Source organism: Taeniopygia guttata, chromosome 3 (assembly GCF_048771995.1).
Source record: "Taeniopygia guttata chromosome 3, bTaeGut7.mat, whole genome shotgun sequence".
NCBI lineage: Eukaryota > Metazoa > Chordata > Aves > Passeriformes > Estrildidae > Taeniopygia > Taeniopygia guttata.
In genome coordinates, this window is record NC_133027.1 from 4,171,616 (window position 1) to 4,194,255 (window position 22,640).

The 22,640-nt window shown below is 40.6% G+C and overlaps 1 protein-coding gene across 1 annotated transcript in view; it reads left to right on the forward strand.

Moving 5' to 3' along the window:
* Window positions 1–22,640, forward strand: part of PKHD1 (PKHD1 ciliary IPT domain containing fibrocystin/polyductin) — a 235,402-nt gene that overhangs the window by 104,296 nt on the left and 108,466 nt on the right. The window contains exons 39-47 of the mRNA XM_072926279.1: window positions 795–940; window positions 2,698–2,892; window positions 3,607–3,732; window positions 6,355–6,488; window positions 11,432–11,544; window positions 12,281–12,371; window positions 13,474–13,608; window positions 16,674–16,809; window positions 18,046–18,292. Of these exons, the coding sequence (XP_072782380.1) occupies window positions 795–940; window positions 2,698–2,892; window positions 3,607–3,732; window positions 6,355–6,488; window positions 11,432–11,544; window positions 12,281–12,371; window positions 13,474–13,608; window positions 16,674–16,809; window positions 18,046–18,292 (1,323 nt within the window). The remainder of the gene's footprint in view (window positions 1–794; window positions 941–2,697; window positions 2,893–3,606; window positions 3,733–6,354; window positions 6,489–11,431; window positions 11,545–12,280; window positions 12,372–13,473; window positions 13,609–16,673; window positions 16,810–18,045; window positions 18,293–22,640) is intronic.

Genomic DNA, 22,640 nt, shown 5'->3' on the forward strand with positions numbered 1-22,640 from the left:
AAAAATCCTCTCTTCTTGACTGATTTTCTTAAGTAATACACTCAAAGTGAACTTTTTCACTGTGGAATTTTTTCACTTTCATATTTCCAGTGAGTGTTAATTTCACTGCCTTACACTTTCTTCATCTTCTGTGCCTGGAGATCTTGGACAGACTGAAAACTGCACTTCTTACATAATCTGTCTAGAGGCAACCTAACTCCAATGCCCAGGAAGATTAAGGGTATTATTTTCAGAAATAATTTGGGCTTGAGGAAAAAAGTCCTGATGGTTTTCACTGAAACCTGTTTTGGGAAGAGAATTCAAAGTCTGAAATATATTGTTGTAAATCTCATAGAGTCATAGAACCACCTAAATTGGAAGGGACACACAAGAAGCATTGAAACCAGTTCTTGGCCCAGCATAGGGAAATTCCAAAATCTCCATCCTGTGCCTGGAAGTGTCATCCAAAAGCGTTTTTGAGCTCTGACAGCCTTGGGGCTGTAACCACTTCCCTGAGGGGCCTGTTCCAGTGCCCAAACACCCTCTGGATGAAAAGCCTTTTCCTAATAACACAGCACAATATAATATTATGTACATGATCTCAGGAAGGTTTGAGAGCTTGTGAAACAAAAAGAAGCAAACACCAGACAAGGAAAAGCCTATCTAGCATTGACTGGATGTGCCACGTACTGAGAAAAGCACTGAAACCAGCTCAGAATTTGGGAGGTTATGGTTATAAACATAAATAACAAGGAATCATAAACATAATTCTCTCCATCTGGCTGGTGCAGATGATAATTTTTGTCCTTCGTTAGGTACCCCCACAGTGTTGGAGAGGAATGGGGCAATGGCCAAGGTCTGCCTTCAAGTGCTGTGGTGGCACTGATCAGCAGAAGGGTGGTTGTTCAAGGAAATGTCACACTGGAGAGGATGTCCCATCTCAGGCAGTGTGCAAATGCAGGTGAGGAGGTCTTTTCTTACAAAAATGTACTGGGGAGGAAAACTGCTCCATTAAAATCCCATTGTGGAAGCATCACTGTGCATTAGAACTCCCTGTTCCTAGGATAACTTTGAGATAATTCCAATGCCAGGAAAGAGTTTGTCTTTCCAAACATTGTTTGACATTGAAGTGTGAAGTCTTGGGAGTTGAAACTGCACTTCATTGTAATATCTCAGATGTATTATTTTCACATTGTTGTTTCAAGCCATCTTGGGAAAGACCCTTCAGTTTTGCCTGAGCCTAAGGGTGTAGAAAAGAAAGTATCTTCTGAAAACATATTTCAGTGTACATAATATATTAAATTTTTAATTGTGTTTACTATTTAGTCACTTAAAGACGAAGGAAAAACAAAACAGCCCAATGCTGTTTGTACTCTTTAGCGTAAAATATTGAGACGTTGTTTAGGGTTGCCAAGAGAAAAATAGCAGGTAATGCATAAAGTATCAGTGGTGAAAAAATGTTAAATATCCCAGTTCTTCTATAGTTTTACCTGTATGAAATGCCATGGAATTTGACAAGTGGATTCCTGATTTACACCATCTCTTCAAGAAGCAGAATCAGACACAGTGATTATAATGTGAGTAGAGTTAGGTTATCTGGCAACCCAGGTGTAAGGTTTCCTTTAAAAAAAAAGTGCCTTGGGCTTTCAGACTGTGATACAAGACTTCATTTGATATCCAGCAGCCAGCTGCTTATATTACTCATGGATTTATGGTCCATTTTGTGTGGAACTCATAAATATAGGCTCTGAAATGCACTAACTGTTTGAGGTTTTTATTCGAGTTAAAGGATAGGAGGATTTCTCAGAGGAGTCACCAGAGGAGGAGTGAGCAGTGTTTTTTGTGGTTAATTTACCTTTTTAAAAGAAAAATGAGCATTACTGGACATCAGCAGTCAGTGCTGCAATTTGAGATCCCCTCTGCTCTTCCACTGAACAAGCCCAAGTAACACATTCATAGACTGAATCTCATACCAAAATATCTCACACTCATGGAAGGGTCTTTCAGGAATTTTACCCAGCTCTATGATTTAATTTTTTTGTCATACCATGGAATTCAAGAATGGTTGGGTTGGAAGGGAAGTTAAAGATCATCTCATTACACCCTCCTTCCATGGGCCAGGACACCTTCCACTCTCCCAAGTTGTTCCAAGCCCTGGCCTTGGACATTTCCAGGGATTCAAGGGCAGCCACATCTTCTCTGGACAACCTATGCCAGATCCTCACCACCCTCACAAGGAAGAATTTCTCCCTAATCTCTATTCTTGTCTTGAAACTATGGGTAGTAACCGTTCCCCATCCATCTGCAGGGAGAGTCAGAACAGAGTTTAAAGAAAACCAACAGACTGCCTCATTTCAGTTTAGTTCTCTATATCCATGCCCAATCTCCTTTTCAAGAACCTCATCTAAGGGAAATCAATGTCAAATCCCTCTTCCTTATCCATACAATTATTTAAAATTAACTCCAAGGTGCAAAGTGCTGTCCAAGACGTTAAACTACAGCTTCCTGATTTTCCCTCCCAAACGTCCAGACTTTTAGGGAAAGAACCACGCCTATTTTGAGGGGCATCAGAAATGTTTGCCTGTGCTGTCTTTGGGCCCATGTTTCAGATCCCTGCTGGAGCTGGAGTCTCACTGGGTCAGTGGGAAGGATTTCCCCCTGCACATCCCACCCCACGGGGAGGGTGCCACTCACAGCTCTCCCTGGGTCGTGTCCTAGGTCGCTCTGGGTGTTTGTACAAGAGAAGTGAGAGGCAGCTGGGCTCTCGGGACCTGGGAGCCATCGTGGTTGTGGAGTCCTTCCAGGGACAGGCGAGCCGGCTCCAGCTGGAGGGGGTCCAGTTCCGCCACATGGGCCAAGCGTTCCGGCACCACAGCAGTGCCCTGACTGTTACTGGCAACACCTGGATGGCAGGTGAGTTGCCTGCACTGGAGATACCCACCTTCTCCTGCCCAAAACCTGCTTGGCTCTTGAGTCAGTTGGCAAATTAAATTGTTAAATGTGAAAAAAAGCCCTTGCCTCTAGTCTAAGCCCAAGTCACAGAGTGGTTTCACCTGCTTCACTTCCTTTGTATCTCTGCTTCTTCCTAATTTTTGTTTTTTTTTTTTTTTAAAGCTCCACCACTCTTCTGATGTAGAAGAGAGTAGCTCTGGAAATGAATGCACTAAGACACTATGAGGGAGCCCAAAAATGGCTCAGGCCTGGCTAGTTGCAAGGGCCAACATTTAATTTTATCGCCCAGATCTTAAGGAACATATTAAGTTCTTTTGACTTTGTCACTGTTAAGTGCCAAATTCATCTCTGTGGAAGTGGCAGTAAGGGCTCTAAAGACTGGCGGTGGTAGGGGCAAGTTAGGTGGGCTCAGAGAATGTTTTAAGGGTGCTGAATGGATTTTCCCTTCCTAAGGTACATTTGCACCTTTCACAGAATCATAAAATGGTTTGGTCTGGAAGGGACCTGTGCCATCTTCATCACTGAGTGAGAGTCAGGGTTTCTTGGTGGCAGAAGGCAGCACTGGCCAGGATCTGGATTATGGGAAGGTCACCATGCCTGGCTAGAGAAGGGGTGTATAATATCTGCCCTCAATCTGCAGAGTGATTTGTGCTCACACCACTCGCTGCCTTCCAGACTCTTACATCCGTGGTTGTTGTGTTCTGGACTCCTTTGGCCAAGGCCTCCGTCTGAGTGGGATCTCCAACCTCAGTGTGGACAGCAATGTTTTCTACAACATTTCAGGCCATGGGCTTCTCCTGGGTAAGTGAAGCAGGCAAATATCCACACCACATACAACAGCAGCTTGTGCTGGTTCCCATTTGCATGAAAATTCTTTGGAGGAAAGAATGGCAGATCCTTAACTGTACTCTGAGAACTTAAATCACATCTTCTGCAATTTCTGGTGTCAGTGAATTTGGAATAAAGCTCCCACAATTCCACACACAACTCTTAGCAACTACTTCCATTTGACCAACTCTCTTTCTTCAGGTCAGTCTTCACTTGACCAGGATCAATTATTTTTAAGTGGAAAAATAGTAGGTTTTTTTTAGGGGATTGATTTATCTGTCTTTGGAAAAGTGTTATTATGCCATATTTAAGACCACAACTCAATGAAGCATTTAAGAGAATATTACCTTTAACTTCAGTCATTTGATGTCGAAGATAATGGAATGAAAGCATATGTTAAAAGTTAACCAGAGGATTTAGCACTTAAATAAATTGGAGCTTGGAGCAACAAAAATGTTAAACAACAAAATATTTCTCCTAACTAACCATCAGGAGACTGACTTCAAGCATCTTCTGCTGGGATCCCATGTTGCCTGAATACCTAAAGATACAGCTCAATTTTTGTTTTCCATAAGAGATGGGATAAAAATGACCAATTATGAGATAAACAGAGGGGAAAGAAAGCAAGCCTTTAATTCTGATCCTACAGTTCCCCACACACAGCAAGTTCTTCTGCTGCGTGCTATGTGTAAACATAATGAGGAGTGATCTATCATGATTTAAAAAGGGAAGATGATAAATCCAATGTGGTTATGCACACCTTGCAGATGAAGAGAGCTGGCTCAGAGAGAGGTGAGGACTTGCCCAAGCTGATGTACAGAGCCTTGCAGCCATGGGGAAGCAGAGCAGGACCTCCAAGCTTCTGGAATTCCTTGGCTCATTCGTGCTGGGATCTCTGTCTGAGTTAAAGGACTCAGAGCTGAGCTGAAGTTTCAGCCTGAATACACCTTATCCTCAAGATACTTTTAATGGTTTCACTGTCAGCAGCTCCAGAGGGTCTGATGGATTAATTTATATATAATTTTGTTGCCTGCGAAGGAATATTTATTACAGCTGGCTCTTTGCAGCTCTGGAATTGGATTCTCTCAGCGATTTCACCTAAAACCCTTATTTTCTGAGGGTTTGCAAGACCATCAAAAAATGTCACTCTGGGCTTAAAATTATTGACACACAAGCTTGAAAGCCAAAACCTTAAAATCCTGTATGGCTGTCAAAAGGACTTCTTTAGGATCTTGTTCATACTCTAGTAGTAGCATTGTTTGTAGTACATACAGACTGGAAAAAACTGAGAAAGCTGATTCCCTCAAAAGACTGAGGGAAGGCTAAAAGTATTTGTTGCTATCCGGAAAACCAGAGGTACAGGTTTTCTTGTCAAGTGGCTTATATTTGGGGTAGTAATGATTTGGGAAGGGATCTGTATTAGGAATAGAACCTGAGCAGGTGTATTTGAAGATAATGTCTTCTGTTGGATAAACAAAACCAGATGGATGTGATTTGCTCCTATTGTAGGCCGGAGAGAATGGCCTATACATAGATTCCACACAGGGTTCCACTTTGTATTCTGCTTCCAAAAGAGCAGCAGTGTTGATCATAGAATCATGGAGTCATTAAGATTGGAAAAGATATCATCATGGAAAAGACCCCCAAGGTCTCCCTGGTTCTGGAAGTTCAGCCACTAAACTGACCCTGCCAAGCCCACCACTAAACCATGTCCCCAGGTGAAAAATCTCCATGGCTGCAAACACTCCCAGGGATGGTGACTCCACCACTTCCCTGGGCAGCCTGTTCCAATGCCTGACCACCCTTTAAATGAAGAAATCTTTCCTAATATCCAACCTAAACCTCCCCCAGAGCAACTAAAGGCCATTTCCCCTTATCCTATCTATGTATCCTTATTTGGACTTGGTTTGTATGGGACTGTCCACTCCTTGCCATTGGGCAGCTCATTTCATTACAATGTAGTTTAAAAAAATATTTATTTTGTTTTCTTCTTCCAATTTCTATACTATAAGTAGATCTGGGGCACCCCAAGAGGTCTGTGTTGTCTGATCAATTGGTCGATTGATTTTTCCCTTCCTCTTCTCCTGCTCCATTGCTTAGGGGGGCAACCCCCCACTTTTGTGCAGAGGTGCACCAGGTGTTTTTCAGGTGTTCAGAAATTTTCTTACATGTAGGTAGGGCAGTGAATGGAGACAGGAGAAATAGAAGACTTTGAATTCTAGTACTGCCAGGAGCATACCTGTGTGTGCATAGGTGAGCCTCTTTCCCACTCTGAACCACTCTGAGCCTCTTTTCTCAACTGTAAATCTGCTTTATAATACATATTTTATTTATTTTTACCATAAACTTGCAGTCCAGAATATATGATTTGTGGTATAGTCACATATAATACCTCATATAGGGAAATATATGTGAATATAACAGCTGGACTTGTGCATATTGAAATGAGGATCATGATAGTAGAAACATTGAATCATGATAATATGAATCATGAATAATATGTACATTTATGTTTATTTTTCTTTTTACTTCCTCTTAGTTTTTAGTTTTTCATCTTTTTTTTTTTTCTTTTCTTCATATCTCTTTATTTTAAAGGTGAGGGACTGGAAGAGGAGAACAAAATTAGTAACAACATAGTGATTGGTCTTTCTGTAACTGATGGTTTATCCAATATTGAGGCACTGTCACCAGCAGGGATCTACATCAAGGCTCCTGCCAGCCACATCAGGGTAAGAAGTTCTGGTTTTAGACATAACATTTCCTTTCTAATCAAAGGTATCAGAAAGACACAGAGCTTCATTTATCTGGGAGATCACATACACAATATTTGCTTCTTGGCTGAGCTGTCAGAACTTGTGCTTGTGATGGGATATTGAAACAAGCGCATATTACAAAATAAATTATGTTCCTAGGTAAATTTATTACTAAGAATTTTGCTGTGTTTGAGTGGAATGGAATATTACAGTGGGAGAATTAATCCTGAGGTACTTCAAAATGTTGTTTTATTTTATAATGCTCACAGATTCAGAAAACTTGGAAAAAGTTTAATCTCAGCTTCTCTAGGATTTCTGCCATGATTAAAAAACCCCAATTTTAATGGACCGACTACAAAACCACTAAAATTCAGCAGCATCAATTACACCTCTGTCTGGATTTAAAATCACATTGACCATACAGATGAAGATTTGCATTCTGGGGTGAGGAAGAAGATGTGTCCCCTGTCCATGAAAATGACATTGATTTTGAAAGAAACTAAGCTTCTCTATTCTAAATGGCAATAAATCACCAGATTTTTAAAGAGAACAGACACACATCAAAAAGCTGAGCTCAGAAAAAATACTTTATTCACTAATTCTCTGTTGCCTTCTCTTAGTTCATACTCTTTTTTTGGTCTTACATTTCAGAATAAAGAGACACTTTTACGTGTTTAGTGGAAAAATATGATTTTCATCAACTTCAAACCACTTTTCCTTCACGACTATTTTAAGAAATTACATTGAAACTGACCTTTCTTACTAGACTTTCAGTAGTGAAAAATGCATATTTTCATTTAAAAAAGAATCCTAACCTGTTCTATTGTTAACCCCCAGTAACCAAACCAATTACTGTTTGTGAGGACCTAATCACCCCCGGGGCCTCTGCTCCATGAGGAAAGATTTACACCTAAATTTGAAGGTGAAAAAAGAGACCCACACATTTCCTATGTTTTTATGAAGACTGGAGCACCGAGGAAGGAGAACTTTTCTGCAGTTCCCTCGAGGCCATATTTATCATTTTTATGGCCATCAAATATGGTTTTAAAATACAACAACTAGGCAGAATCATGAGAATTTCAGCTCCACTAAGCACAGAGTTTTGTACTGTCATGCACTGACTTACCCTGGAGCTGTTCACTCCATCGCCAGTGGCTCAGCTTTTGAAAAGCTTTGCTGCAATTACCTCCACGGGTTCCTGGGAACTGGCTGTGCTGGGCTTTCAGCACATTTATTTATCTCTCTCTGCTCACGTGAGTTCGCAGATATAAAGCTACAGCTGTGGCTGTGCACCCCAATATCAGGGGGTCCTTTCTGCTCTCCAGAGATGTGCTGCTCCAGGCAGGGTAGCAGATGGCCCTCAAATGGTTGCTGATGACCTTCATCATCTAGAGGAGTTGAATATCTGAGGAGTCATAGCAGCAAAAGGAAAACGCGAAGAAGTTGCCTGGCTTAAAATTGTTATTAACAGCACTTACTGTACAACAGGACCAAGCAGTGCTCAGGAAGGCAGCAAAGCACAGGGATATTAAGAGAAAAAGGTCACATTTTTCCCTGGCAAAAGAACTGGTGACTTTTTCCAAGTGCGATAATGATCACTAAATTCCAGGGGTGCTGGTGCAGCACCAGCATTATGATGCTGTAGACTTAGCACCTTTTCTCTCATGAAAATTCTCAGATCAAATGACTCAGGCTTTTAAGGTATATATAATCCTAGTTTATTTATCTTAATGAATCAATCTTTTTAGGTATTTATAATCCTAGTTTATTTATCTTCAAACTTCCATTTTAAGAATGTAATGGGAAAGACTCATCTTCCACCTGCCTGGTTCTCAGGCCAGAACATACAATAGAAATTTTCCCAGTTAGGATTTAATTTTAGGTGTTTGTCAGTCTTTTTGGTTATTGGTTTTGTGTTTGTTTGTTGTTTATTTTCAGATTTCCATCTTTCGGTTACTGGTTTTAACTTATTGGCTGCAATCTTTAAGGCAGGGACTGCAGAGAGCTCTAGGTCCAAACTGTGTAACATCTTCTGTGCATGATGAGTTAAGCCTTTCCACAGTGAGACCTACAGTAATGTTTTCATAACTAGTCAATTTACTTGGGAGCTTAAATTTGCATTGGTGGCTGAAGAGCTTAAATTTCCTTGAAATTCAGTAGTGGCCTAAATGGTGTGGAAATTGGGACAGAGCAGTCACTCAAACTGAGCCTACAAAGACATTTGGAGACTCAAGTCCCACTGGTTTCCATTTGACTTAAGCTCTTAAGTGCACTGGTGAATCAGGCTGTTAGATGAAATTTTATACTCAGACAGTATGAGTGCAAACTGATTATTACAAGGTTAGTATAATTTTTTTTAAACACAGTGTGTAAGCCCAGGTTACCACTTTTTAATGTCATGGACAATATCATTAGCAGGCTGGTTTCTTGACGTTTAAATGCTATCAGTGCAAGGAACTGAAGATGCTCCTCTGTGATACTGGCTTTTTCCTCACTGAAACATCCACCCGATGTCCTTGGTTTTCTTTTTGTGTGTAGGAAAAATAATTTAAAAATTAGGTTTTTATCTTTTTATATTGTCTCTCTTGGGCCTGGTGAGTTTTGGCTTTTTTGTTGTTCCAATCCATAAACATTTGATGCCCTGAAATGCCAGAGCTGGCATGCGGTACTCATGCATAACAACATATGGACTGGGTTTAAAAAATCCAGCAAGAACCTCCCTTTCCTTTCTTGCCTTGGTGTTGAGGACTGGGAAACAGCTCAGATGAATGAATGGGGTGGAGCTCAGCTGGTGTCTCCATGTCAGAGGAGTGACTGATTGTCACACTGCTGGTAAATGCATTTGTTTCCTAGTGTCACTCCATCTAGCCATTCTCCAGAGCATCAAAGAGGTGAAGCTGCATCTGTTTGGCACCGTTTTCCCACTGTTTCATCCCTGCTTTTCCAAACCCTTTCCTGCCAAATGGACCCACACCAAAACAGGCACATTGTGAGTACTGCTCACATCCTGCTCAGCTCTGAAACTGTGGGAGCGGTGCTGGGAACACTGTCCAGAGCTTCAATGTCAACTTTAAGGTCAACAGTTTGAATCCCAGCTATCTAAAAGAAATTCATGAAATATTTACACCATCAGAGTTGTACGGTTAAGAGACACTTAAACCATCAGCCACTTGATTTTACTGACTTGCAGTGCATACCTCCAGGTTTTTGGCATGCTCAGGGAGGTAATTTCTCTCTGGAATTTTGGTTGCATGGACATTCGTAATATACTGACTTCCACAAAGAATTGATTTCCACACAAAATTCCCTGCTTGCCTAAAACCTCTGCCTCCAGCCACGAGCTGGCTGAATAAATATGCAGGCTTTTTTTTTTTTTCTTTTTCCTTATGAATCATCTGTAGAACGCACGATTGGAGTCGCAAGTAAAATATCCTGGAAATGATGTGACTGGACTGCAGAAGTGTTTTGTTAAAGAAAAAGGTTCTGTGGCTGCACTTTCAGAAAAAGCAGCAGTTTTACCAGGGGATAGAGAAAGCAGAGCTCTGGGTCTCAGTACTTTATTCCTTGACAGATGTCAGAGATCAGGACTTCAGGGAGCACACTTGGATGGGTCAGAAGAAAGTAATTGGTATATGGAGGGTTTCACCTCGAGGTCACCAGGCTCAGCTTTGATTTGGACCATCAGGGACCAAAAAGTCATTAGTATTTTAACACTGTCCAGCGACATATGAATGGGAGTGGTGGTGTCAGACCTGATCTTAGAGAACAAACCCTCCTTAGAACTGCAAGAAAGGCCATCTTGGACCCCCCCCAGAGAGTCACAGACCTCTAGAGAGCAATTAATTTTGTCTAAGGACAGAAAAAAAGAATTGCCTTCTGCACATGCCATGTCTTATTATTTTTTTTCCCTAGAAAGGGAGCTAAAATCTACCTATTTTCACACACCTAAGGCAGGTGAGAGGCATCATGCACAGGTGCACACATGAAGACATTGCTATATGGACACAGCCCAAACCCAATTAGGCTTGGCTGCTCTCCAAATTAACCTGGCAAGACCAAGTTTTTTATCCTAGAGTAGTAAACTTCAGAACACACCAAATGCAACTCATATAATGCAGAATCTGTAAGTACCAAACCCCTAATTTTAAGGCCAGTCAGACTTTATGTCCACTTATTTTTATTATTTTATTATTTGCAACACAAATAATGTAACTCAAGTGCAGAATTTAGAATGCAATTTCTTTAAGAGATATTGAATGACAATAACTTACAGTACATCTTCCTATGAGTGTTCACTTACTCTGTAAAAAATTGTCCAAACCACATAATTTACCACAGGTGTAAGGAAGTTTAATTGTTCAGTCAATGACATATCCTGAAGATGTTGTTCTTTACTTTCTCTTGACTTTTAGGAGTCTCATTTTTTCAATGCAAATATTCCCTTTATTTCCTTGTCCCGTGTTTGCTTTGGGAGATAAGAGAAATATTGAGACTAAGAAGAAAACCAATAAACTTGATTAGTTTGTGATTTACCTTTGTGATGAGTTTGTGATTTACTTTTCCATCATGACCTGTTCATATATAAAAAGGAGTTTATAGATGTGAGTTTTCAATAAATTTTTTTCTTGCCTGCTTCTTGAAGATTTGTGACAACACCATTTTTCTGACATTTGTCTCTATTGCTTGGCTAGTCCTCCTTGTCTGGTGTAAAAAGAAGTATTTTTACAAATGGCCCAAAGTCAAAGTGAAAACAGGACAAGACTGGGGATGCAGAGATGAGGCACCATCTCCACCAACCAGTTTACCAGAATTTAAATGGACTACAGCTGGGATTTTAATTTGTGTGTTTCTTAAATTGATTTTAATTTCCACAAATCTGTAGTAAAATTATTTTCATAGTCACATATATCTCTCTACAGGGTAACACAGTGTATGGTGCTGGGTATGGCTATTTCTTTCATCTCTCCCCTGAGGGACCATCCAAAGTGCCTCTCCTGTCCTTCAGTGAGAACACAGCTCACTCCTGCACAAGGTACTTGGGGAATTTGGTTAAAGACATTTCCCTTCAGCGAGTGGTTGTGCCATCTGTAATTGCAGTGGTGGGCAGAAAAGGCCTTGCCCCTCTTTTCAGGACTTTCCCCCCCAGTTTTGCACACTTTCAGGTCCTTGTTTCTTGCAAGCAGAGCTGTCTGGAGCAGAGCAGAATCAGTGTGGGAAGTGGTGGAATAGGATGATCTCGAAGGTCCCATCCAACACTCCCTGATTCCATGGTTCTGTGGCAAAAGTTTTAACCAGTACTTTCCTGAAAGAGAATTTTAAAAAATTACATCATACTAAGAATCAGTGGTTAAGGTGACCTGAATTTTGAGTTAATCTGGATATTAATCTGGATTTTAAATCTCTGAGGAGGTCAAACCAAGTGCTGCATTCAGGAATGCATACATTTGAGCTCTAATCCAAGTTAACTGAATCCAAGATAAAGAAGAGCTTTATCTGTCCAGATCCATGTCAGGCTTACCTGAAGGTGACACTGGCTGAAAACTCATGAGCATGGTGGGGGTGTTTGGTAGTGAGAACCTCTCAGTGGCACTACACACTCCTTTTTAACTCTGATAGGTCTAACACTGAAAACTTTTGACTTTGCTTCTAAGAAATAGAGTCTCATGCAGACAACTGTTAGAGATTTAAGGATTTAGATAGCAAAATGATGAACTGAAGAATCTGCTCACTGTAAAGGAACAGTCTTCATGGCTTTCTCTCCTAAACAGGCACGGGTTGCTGGTGTACCCAGAATATTTGCCAGACAGTCGTGTTCAGTTCAACAACTTCACATCCTGGAGCTGCCAAGGGGGAGCACAGGTATGTTTGTCTCCGCTGCCCTCTGTGATGCTCAGGATCTTTCCAAGTATCTCACCTCCACACTTGATTGTCTAAAAGCTTGATTGCCTAAAAGCTCTTGTGCTTTTCTGTCCATGGGCCTCACCTGGAGGCTCCTGTTTTAATGAAAGAACCAGAAACTTGATTTCTATGAATTCTTTTTTGCTTCAGAATCAGTACTACTTTCACCAGCTGGTGTTCTCTTTAATCATCTAGCATCTGTCTGCCACTGCAATAATGGAATTTTAGAATGGTTTGGATTGGATGGGACCTTAAAATCCATCTTATTCCACCCTCCCTGCCGTGGGCAGGGACACCTTCTGTTAGATGATGTTGCCAAATAAAGAATTTTCTAAGTATATCTGAGCTGCTCATGAAGACCTTAATAGGTAGATATATTACTTTTATAGAACTGACGGTTTCCATGGGGTATTTTTTTATTCTTCTTAAAATTTTGCACTTTTTATTTATTAGAATTTGTCTAGCTTTGTTCTCCAGCTAATATGACTCACTATTAATTAATCTGATTTTTAAAAGCCACACCACCCTTTATTATGTCATATTTTTTCCCATAGTCACAGTTTGGAGCCTGTGAGCCTATTAGTTCCTGTCTGATGACCTGAACAGTTTGTGTTTGTTTCTCTGTAAGGTTTTATAGCCTCACCCATCTCAATGACTCTTCCTCTGAAGGTGTCCAATTTTTCAGTGTGATTTTTCAGGCTGATGTGTACCCTTTCTGGAAAGGCTATTTGTATGAAAAGAAGGGTGATTTGTAGGTTTGTTGTTGTTTATTTTCTCTGCATAACTTGTAATTTCTTTGTAGGTTTTGACCTAGAATTCATAAATAACTAAGTTTATTCTTCTTTTTTCCTTGGAGTCTCTTTAGAAACAATCTTCTTTCTTTTCAGTGCCCCATTCCAGAAATGTTCAAGGCTGGGTTGGATGGGGCTTGGAGCAATGTGGGATAGTGGAAGGTATCAGTGCCCATGGCAGGGGTTGGAACAAAATAGTCTTTAAGGCTCCTTCTAAGCATTCTATTATTTGATTATGATATTTATTATATTTTTATTTTCCTTTCATGTAGATTTTCAGTAGCAGGAACCTTGAACTCCAGCATTTCTTGATTTCTGCTTGCAAAGATTTTGGCATTGACATTGTGGAAAGCCTGGGAAACACCTCTGTGTCTGATAGTGTTTTAAATGGACACCTTGGGCAAAAGGTAAGAACTGCAAGGAATTTCAATGTCTCTTAAGTCTCACAGCAACGTTTCAATAGGAATTTGGAGAAAACTGCTCCATGGCAGCTTGGGAAAAGCTTGGATTTTAAACAGGTTATAAGTGAATGCCCTCAAGTTGCACCAGTAAAGGTTTAGACTGGATTTTGGGGAAAATATCTACACTGAAATGTTTTCAAGTGTTGGGACAGACTGCCTAGGGCAGTAGTGGAATCACTTGGAGGGTTTTAAAAACCATGTAAATGTCGGCACTTTGGGACATTGTTTCATGTTGGCCTTGGCAGTGTTGAGTTGATTCTTGAGCTCCGTGGTCTTAAAGGGCTTTTCCAACCAAAACAATTCTACAGGTTTTTGGGGTTTTTTTCCAGCATCTTTTCATTTCAGCATGGAAGTTTTAAAATTTTTTTAAAGCAGATTTGAAACAAGGACTATGGTTTTTCTATTTTCATTAGAATCTACTACAAAATTTCACACTCTAAGGCATAATCCTGTATGTTCTTTCTAAAACAATGTTCAATATTGAAAGCAAAATCACAAACACAAAAAGCTGAAGGATCTTAGCAAGACAAGTGCAAATTTTTTTTCTACTCATATTTTATTTTCCAGGGTTGATATGGTCTCAGAAAAATCTTGGAATTTCACCAGACCTTACTTTTTGAGCACAATCATAATTTTTCTTTAATCAAGCTTTTCAAACACAAATTCCAATATACCTTTTGCATTTAGCACTATTTAAGTATCCAAAGTGGATTTAGTTTAGTGATTTGAGAATACTGAGGGGGAACACCAGCTGTGGTTTCTATCCTTGTTAACACTTTAGTTTCCTCTGCTCTCTCTCAGCATCACTGTTCCACCTGGAACACAGAGTTACATTTTTTACTTCAGAATGAAAAACAATGACAAAATGTAATTTTATTTATGCAGTAAATATGTTCTTCTCATGCTATTTCTTTAGGCAGCTGGATGAAATCCTTTGGGGTGCTACCAGGTTGTTAACAGATTAATAACATGGATAACAATGGAATTTTAGTTACAACTGTCCGCAGAAGCTTGTTCATGATTTTGAGGTCTTTTTTTTTTTCCCTGTTCAGTTTTCTATTGTTGTTCATTAAATTAATTTTCTCTCTGACTGGCAGAAAAAAAAAAAAGTATTTAAAATTAGTTTTCTTTAGAAGCTCACAGAAAGGAACCTCCTTAGCAGGTCTATTCTAAGTAGATGGTTCAGATAAAATTCTGGCTTCACCTGTCCAACCTTGCAGTGTGCCAGTGGTGTCCAAGTGAATTTCTCTGACACCAAGGGTTGGGTGTCTTTGTTTTTGCTTTGCAGGATCCATAGAAGGGCTCCAATGTTGTACTTGCTAAGAGATTTAGAGGCGCTCACGCTGTGCCTTGTTTCTTGCAGTACCTCAGGGGCGTGATTATCTTTGATTATCTCATGATAAGAGCCTCCTTGTCATAATTTACATCTTAATGTATGTAATGCTCCCTTTAATAATGATGTCTCTTTAATATCAATTAAAACTTTATGGCATTAATTTAATGGGAACCTTGGATATTCCTCTCTGTTAGCCCTTCCACTTTTTGGAAAAATGTGTTTTCAAAACAAGATTGTTTTCTGGAAATATCAGGGCATTGAAAAGTTGGGGTTTGACCCATTGAAACATTAGTGACAGGACTAAATCCAGGACTGTAAAAGCAAAATATTTTTGTTAACTTCCTAGACATTCAGAAAGCCTCCTCCATGTTCTCATTAAGCAACTCATTGTCTTTGTGGAACTATTTAAGGACAAGCATTTCTTCCTGGAAAAAGCAAGAATTCTGAGACATACAAGGGAGAATTATTGTCTCACACTGGTCTATTTGCTATTTGTTTAAATAAAATTAATTAATTTTAAAAATATAGAAAATCATATGGGCTGGAAGAACCACAAGTGCAAGAAAAAAGCCAATAGAGATTTTCTGAGCAATTTGTTACCAGAAACCAGGGATTTCTGCTTAGCAGTGACTTGGAATAGGATGGCCCAAGGACCAGGACTATCACACCTGATGTTTTGGCCTCAGAATAAAATAGCTGATAGAACCACTGTGTCTTAAAAAGATTGAAGATAGCATCTTCTCTTTGAAGTAATAATCTACTTATAAGAGTCCATTACATTCTTTCTTTTCAATTGCAGGTGTTTTCACATAGGGTGGATTTCTTGATTGATTCTTTACTATGGCTTTTGAGATATATTCTACAAGTATTCATTGGCCTCAGAAACAGTATCACAGACTCCTGCCAGCCCTTCTTCCTCCAGGCTGCTCACTAACTCTATTTCCAGCCCATTTTCAAGGGAGTTTGGCAGAGGGTTGTACACTTCCACTGTGCCATGGACTACAATCATCCCAAAATCCAGTTTGTCAATTTTTTTTTTCATCTCCCGTGGCTTTTGTTATTCCTTTCTGATTCTTTAAATTCTAATAGACCCTGAAGTCTTCTAGAGATTTTCAGAGAACCTGTCTTGCGTGTGTCCCCATGCCAAATCACACAAAATCCCTTTGAATTTCAGTGCTCAGATTTTTCTTAGAACAGAATGGTCATCTTTGCAGAGTAGGAAAAATGGTAAAGTAAAATAGGGATGTAAAAATCCACACACTGTGGCTTTTAGGTGGTTTCTTTCTCCCCAGGAAATGTCCAATCATAACTACTATGCAACAACTCAAACAAAGGGTAACAAGCTGCCCTTAAAGTGATGCTATCACCTGCTTCAAGTGGGGAATCAGATAGGTGTTGTCAGAATTTGCCAAACAATAGCTTACATCTGTCCTTTAAACTCCACAATTATGGGTAATCACACTCTTGCATTCCCAGCTGCGGCATCCTGGATGCTCCATTTCTGGAAATGTTCATGGACAGGTTAGACAAGACTTGAAGGAACATGGTCTTTTGGAATATGTCCCTGCCATGGCAGGAGGTTGGAATGAAGTGATTTTTAAGATCCTTTCCAACCCAAATCATTCTAGCACTCTATGATTCACATGGTGATATTTCTTTAATTTCTTCACTTCAGGACAGGAACTGTATGTCTGCAGGACTAAAGACTCCCAAAAGATACCAGCTCTTCATCTCCAATACAGCTTTCAGGAACTTTAATGTGAGCACTTGCACAGCTATCAGGACTTGTTCTGGCTGTTACCAAGGGCAGGGTGAGTCTGATTTGTATTTATTTCTCAGGATTCCAAAATCCTTAGCTTCCCCTCCAATTATATGTTCATAGTTTTCACATATGACATTGATAACTCCTCTGCACGGGCTGAGATTTCAGGTTCTCCCCAGTCTTTCTGGATATGGCTTCATCACTCAGTTGACTTCATCACACATATTGCATTTATTTTAAGACAAACATAGCCTGATTTTTGCACTGATGCAGTTTTCTCAGTAGAAACAGGTTTTATACACTGCCTTGTTTCTGCATTTTCATTTTGAGAGGTAAAATTTCAAGAGTGATGATTTCTTTAAAAGCTGTGACACAGCCTTGCAGAATTTCACCAAACTGCTACCTCAGGCCAGCCTAAATCTGAGGTGAATTTGCCTAAGATAATGCATAAACTAAGGATCCTTCTGAGCTTTGAAGAGGTACTCAAAGGCCCTTTGAAGAATGTTCCAGCTGCAACTGCCTTTTGCATTGTAATAAAATGTATTTATATATAAATGAAGACTGCCCTACAATAACATAGAAGAGAAAAAGGTTTCAGGAGATGAGATCAAAGGACAGGAGGAATAGTAAAATCTGGCTTAGTCAGGCTAAAACTGGGAATAGGACAGTCAAATAGTAACCCATGTGTTGTAGGGCACTCCTGCCAGAGCTGACTTGTTACAGTCCATGGGGCAATGATTTTCTGACATTTCTGTAAATATTAATGCACTCATAAACTTTAGCCTTCATGAATATTCATCTTTTTTTGTAGCTGTCTTTGTTTCAGTTGTGAAAAAGTCCTCCAGACTCACTTCTCAGCCTAGGCTTTATTCTGCCAGGTGCTGCAAATATACACAAGAGTCAAGTACATTTATACCACGTACACACCTCTAAAAAAAAAGACAGACAGGATCTATAAGAGTCACTGTAATTTTGGCTGTGGGGCTTGTGAAGAAGTGTTTTAATTCACTGAGGAGATGCTGGTAGGGCCAGGAGCAGCACCTGGATCAGGCGAGTCTGAACCACAGTCACAGCAGGGTACTGGGCAGGTTTGGTCTGCAACAGCAATTGCTATTCCTTCAACCTTCTCCATTTATTTTCCTACATCTCCCTGTTTTTGTTGACCCATCAGACATTTTTCCAAAGGCAAAGTGGAATGAAGTTGGTTTCTTTTCCTCCAGAGAGTTGTCTTCAGGCCCATTACATGAGGTGACCATTTTTTTTTTTACCTGCTTGTCACCCACAGGTGGGTTTACAGTGACAGCTGAACATCTGACCTTCACCAATTCCCCTTTCCAAGTGTCCTTCCCCTTTCCTCACTCTGCCATCCTTGAGGACCTTGACGGCTCCACCACGGGACAGAAGGGAAGTCACATCCTGCCTTCCACAGATATCCTGGCTGCATCTTGCACAGCCAGTGCCAACTTCAGCCAAGCTTCTGGTGGCAGTGTCTGTGACAGTGACCTTGTTTTCCACCGTATGGCTCTTCATTTGTAAGTAATTGTACCACCTCCCAAAATACAGCGTGGGTTTTACTTCTATGTGTTATTCTGAGATTGCTGCTGGTCTGAGGTCAGTTCCAGGACTGCTGCCTCTCTGCTTGGTCCCAGAAAAGGTCTAAAGAGATGTCAGTGGCATCTCTTAATCTGCTGTGCTGTCTCCCCTGGCCTGTCACTCCATGTCAGAAGGACAAGGATCTCCTGGAGATGCTGTGTCAAATCTGACATTCACACTGAAGTAGTTGATAGCTTGGGAAATTAGAAAGAGCTCTAATAATAATCCAGTCCTGGGGTACAGCCACATCATTCCCATCAGCTTTGGTGGCTGGACAGTTTCCAGTTCACTTGTCTCCCCAAGCTGGAATTTTCCCTGCCTTTCACCATCTGGCAGCTAAGGGAATCCAGTGGAGGAATGCTGTTGAGACAAGAAGTGCCACCACTTCTATCACAAAGGGAGGACACTTGCAAATTTCTGACATAAAGAAAAGGGTGAAAAAGAATTTTAGAGATATAAAAATCACTCCTGCTTTTCTTGCCATGCTCATCTTCCTTTCCCAGTCCCCTGCTCAGTATTTCACTCTCCTTTTGAAATCTGAACAATTATCCATTTTTTGTTGTCTCAGGTTAGTAGTACACAGGCAGAAATCCTGAAGTGCTCTGTGGAGGGCTGTTAATTATTCATGTCTGCCTCATAATTAATGTTTTAGAATTAGGAGGGAAAGAACCCTAACTCCTTCTCAAACAGGAAAAAAAAAATAATCAGCTTTTCCATTGAAGGAGAAAACTATAAGACTTTGAGTTACCTGGAGGCTTTGTATGTGATTACTGTGTCTCGTAATGAAACCAAAAGTCTGCAAAAATTTAAGAGTTTGGAGTCATTCTGATGTAACTTCAAGAATACTGGGTAGAAGGCAAAATAAAGCTGTGCTTGGTGTCTTTCCTAAGCAGTTAACCATGAGATCTTAGGGAAATTAATTACCTTTCTAGTCTGTGTTTACCTTGATGAAATGGACTGGAAGATTTTTGGGCTGATGCTGTGTGGGTGGATGGAACTTCTCTAAATGTTGCCTGTAGAGTGATTTGAGTCCTGTAGAGTGATTTTGGGTCCTGTAGAGTGATTTGGGTACTGCCACGATGTAATTGTTAATAATTCATGACAGTTAAGATATTTAATATACCTTGTTTCTCCTGGCATCAAAAGGTGGGTAAGGAACAAGCACATGCAGGAGTTCATCTGCACCATTGCTGTTAACTCTGGAAGACTTAACCAGACCTAAATTTTGTCTTCCCAGCAAACTGCATGAGAATTTCCCTGGAAGTGCTCAAGACTAGATTAGACAGGGATTGGAGCAACCTGATCTAGTAGAAGGTATCTCTCCCCATAGCAAGGGGCTGGAACTAAATGAGCTTTAAGGTCTCTTCCAATCTAAATCATTCCAGATCCGATGGAATCAGTCATATCAGTGACTTCTCAATGAAGGTTTTATTTCATGCAAGTACCCTTTATTTACCTTCTTTATGATCGGTCTGCATTAGCTGGGAGTCAATTTGCATCAAAGATTCTTGGCAGTCTGAGAAGAAGCCAGCTGATAGCCTGTCCTCCCGAGGACTGTGTACTCAGCAGAGTCACCCCAGGGACTGTGAGCATCCTCCCTGTGCTGCTTCCAGATCCTCTCTCCTCAGCGGCTCCCAGCAGCCAAATCACCGTCATGTTAAGTTGAAAGACTGTCAGATCCAGCCAAATGAGTGTGGTGAGTCAAGAAGGCTTTGTTCAGATAGATAGAGCTCCAAAAGGAACCTGGAAGAGGACCAGTATGGGGAATAAAAGGAGCTGGAGGGGATGAGGAGTAAAAGTCATTAAAATATCTACAGCATGACCAGAGGATGAGGGGGTGGAAGAAGGAGAATTTTGTCCAGATGTAGTATTTGGAGAGTGTTTGCAATAAAAAGGGAATAGTTTGCTATTAATACAGCAAAACAGGACTAGGAGCAATTGGCAGAGGTTAAGTAAAGAGAATAAAGATAGGTGAGTGACAGGCAAAAATTTCCTAACAAGTTCCTCTTGGATCCATCTTGCCTCAATAAAAAGCCAAAAGCACTGCTGCTTAGCTGTCTTTAGTTTCTGTCAAGAAAAGTGTTAAAAATCTCTCTGGAAGAAATCTTTCTACTGTGCTCTACCAGGCCATGGAATAAGAGACCTGTCAGGTCTGCAACGTGAATTTTCTGTGCTCCTCAAAAAAAAAAGCACGAGAACCTTGATATGGTGGGTTTTTTCATTTATCCTGAATTTCAGGGATGGGATCCCAGCTCCAAAAATCTTGAAGATTGAGGCAAATAATGGAGTTTAAGAGGCGAGACCTAGTATGACAGCCTCTATCTCACCAACCTCAGGAGCAACTGGCAAGGATTGGACATGGCCATATTTGTAACCATCTCAGTCTCCAAAACATCAGGGATATTGCATCAGCATTAACCTTTAGGAAAGATTCCCTGCCTGGGAGCTGTCAGGGATAGGGCTGTTTGGTACCAGCTAAAAGAATGTCTGGAACAATTTTAATTATTAATGATACAATATGGGCAATTGACTCTTTATCTTTGTGCTGTTTAATTTACCAGGATGCATGTGTTGTATTGACACTTTTCCCCAAAATAGACTATGTGTCTGGGAGAAAAAGAGTGTTTTGTTACAGAAAAAGTATGGAAGCTCTTTTCTGAAAAGGAGAACTACTATTTTGAACATTTTGTGACTCTCTGTCCTGAACTACTTCACTTAACAACTTCCAGGGAAATGGGGATCCATTTCTGCTGTAACAAAACCCTTCAACACAAAGTCCAGTTGAAAGTTAAACTAATGTGTCACGTAAGCAGACTTTAAAGAGGGGTTTTATGTCTTTTAAAAATGTAATTGGAGCTTATAAAAGTCTTTATAAATTTATATGTGAGAAAGTTATTGAGTAGTCTGAAGCACAGCTTATGCTATGGCACAGCACAGCATGGCTGCAGGCTAGAAACGGCTGCTCCAAATGCCACCACTACCCATATTATCATGAAACTATGAATCTCTATTAATATTAAAACAAATTTTCATTTAAAAATTGTCATAACATGATTAAGTGACTTTCAAAGTTTCTTCACATTATGCATAATTTTTACAAGAGGAGAGCATTAGAATAATCTGCAGCCTGGCAGCACCTTGCGGCAAAGGGGACTCCAAACACTTGGTGGCTGCACCTGCCAAAAGGGAGTTTCCCTCTTGGTCCCTCTAATTTGCTTTCCTTTTCTCACTGGAGAAGCCTTGGACTTGTTCAGCACCCATCTTGTAGTTCAAGCCTTTTATTGTCTCCCTCTTCTGATGCAGAGCAAAAGATTAACATTTTGGGTTTCATTCCTAAATCAGCTCCAACATCCTCTCTGTGTGATGCATTTCTGCTGCAAACCCAGCCACTGCTGATGGGTTGGTGTCCCCCTGCCTCTGTGTGTTTGAATTGTGAAGAGAGTTCAGATGGTTACTCTAGTTTTGCTTTTCCTTAGATATTTACTCTCTGTGGTGCCTACAGCTGAACATCTCCCTGCTGTGAAACACCCTGACAACCACAATTCTTCTCTCAGTGTCCTCAGTCACTCTCTGGCCATGTGTCCTCCCCATGTACATAATTGTACCTACACATGGGGCAGCTTACACAGTCACTTATCCCCAAAACTCATCCTCTGAGAGCTCCTGTGATGTAACATGGAAGGCAAATACTAAATTATTGACTGTTCTGTTACCAACTCATCATCTCAGCTTTAGAGATTCAGCTTTTACTCTGCTGCATTTCTGGCATTTCAGACATCCCACTAAGAGAAATTTATTTCCCAGTGGAGGGCACCTTTCCATTCACCCTGCAGGCAGGGGTGTGGGCAGCAAAGACAGATCCTGCACACTGTTATGAGTATGCAAGACAAGATAGTTCTTTAAGCCTTCTCCCTCAGCTTGATCATCATCTGAGGTATTTCTAAGTGCAGGGAGATAAATTTAACATTGAGGCAGCGTTTACTGACCCTAAGCTTTCTGTCCTGGCAAGGAGAAGTCTGGCAAGTCTGTTGGATGGATCTTATGAGCCACGTGCATCAGCTGGGACTCCCTGTAATAACCAACATATTGATCCTAAAAATCACAGAATGGTTTGGGTTAGAAGGGACCTTCAAGATCATTTAATTCCACCCCTTTCTATGGCAGGGACAGCTTCCACTACCCCAGGTTGTTCCAAGCCACATCCAACCTGGAACTGGACGTTTCCAGGGACTCTTCAGAGCTCTACCTGATGTGGGAAAAGCGGAGTGACCAAGAAGTCCTCCTCTG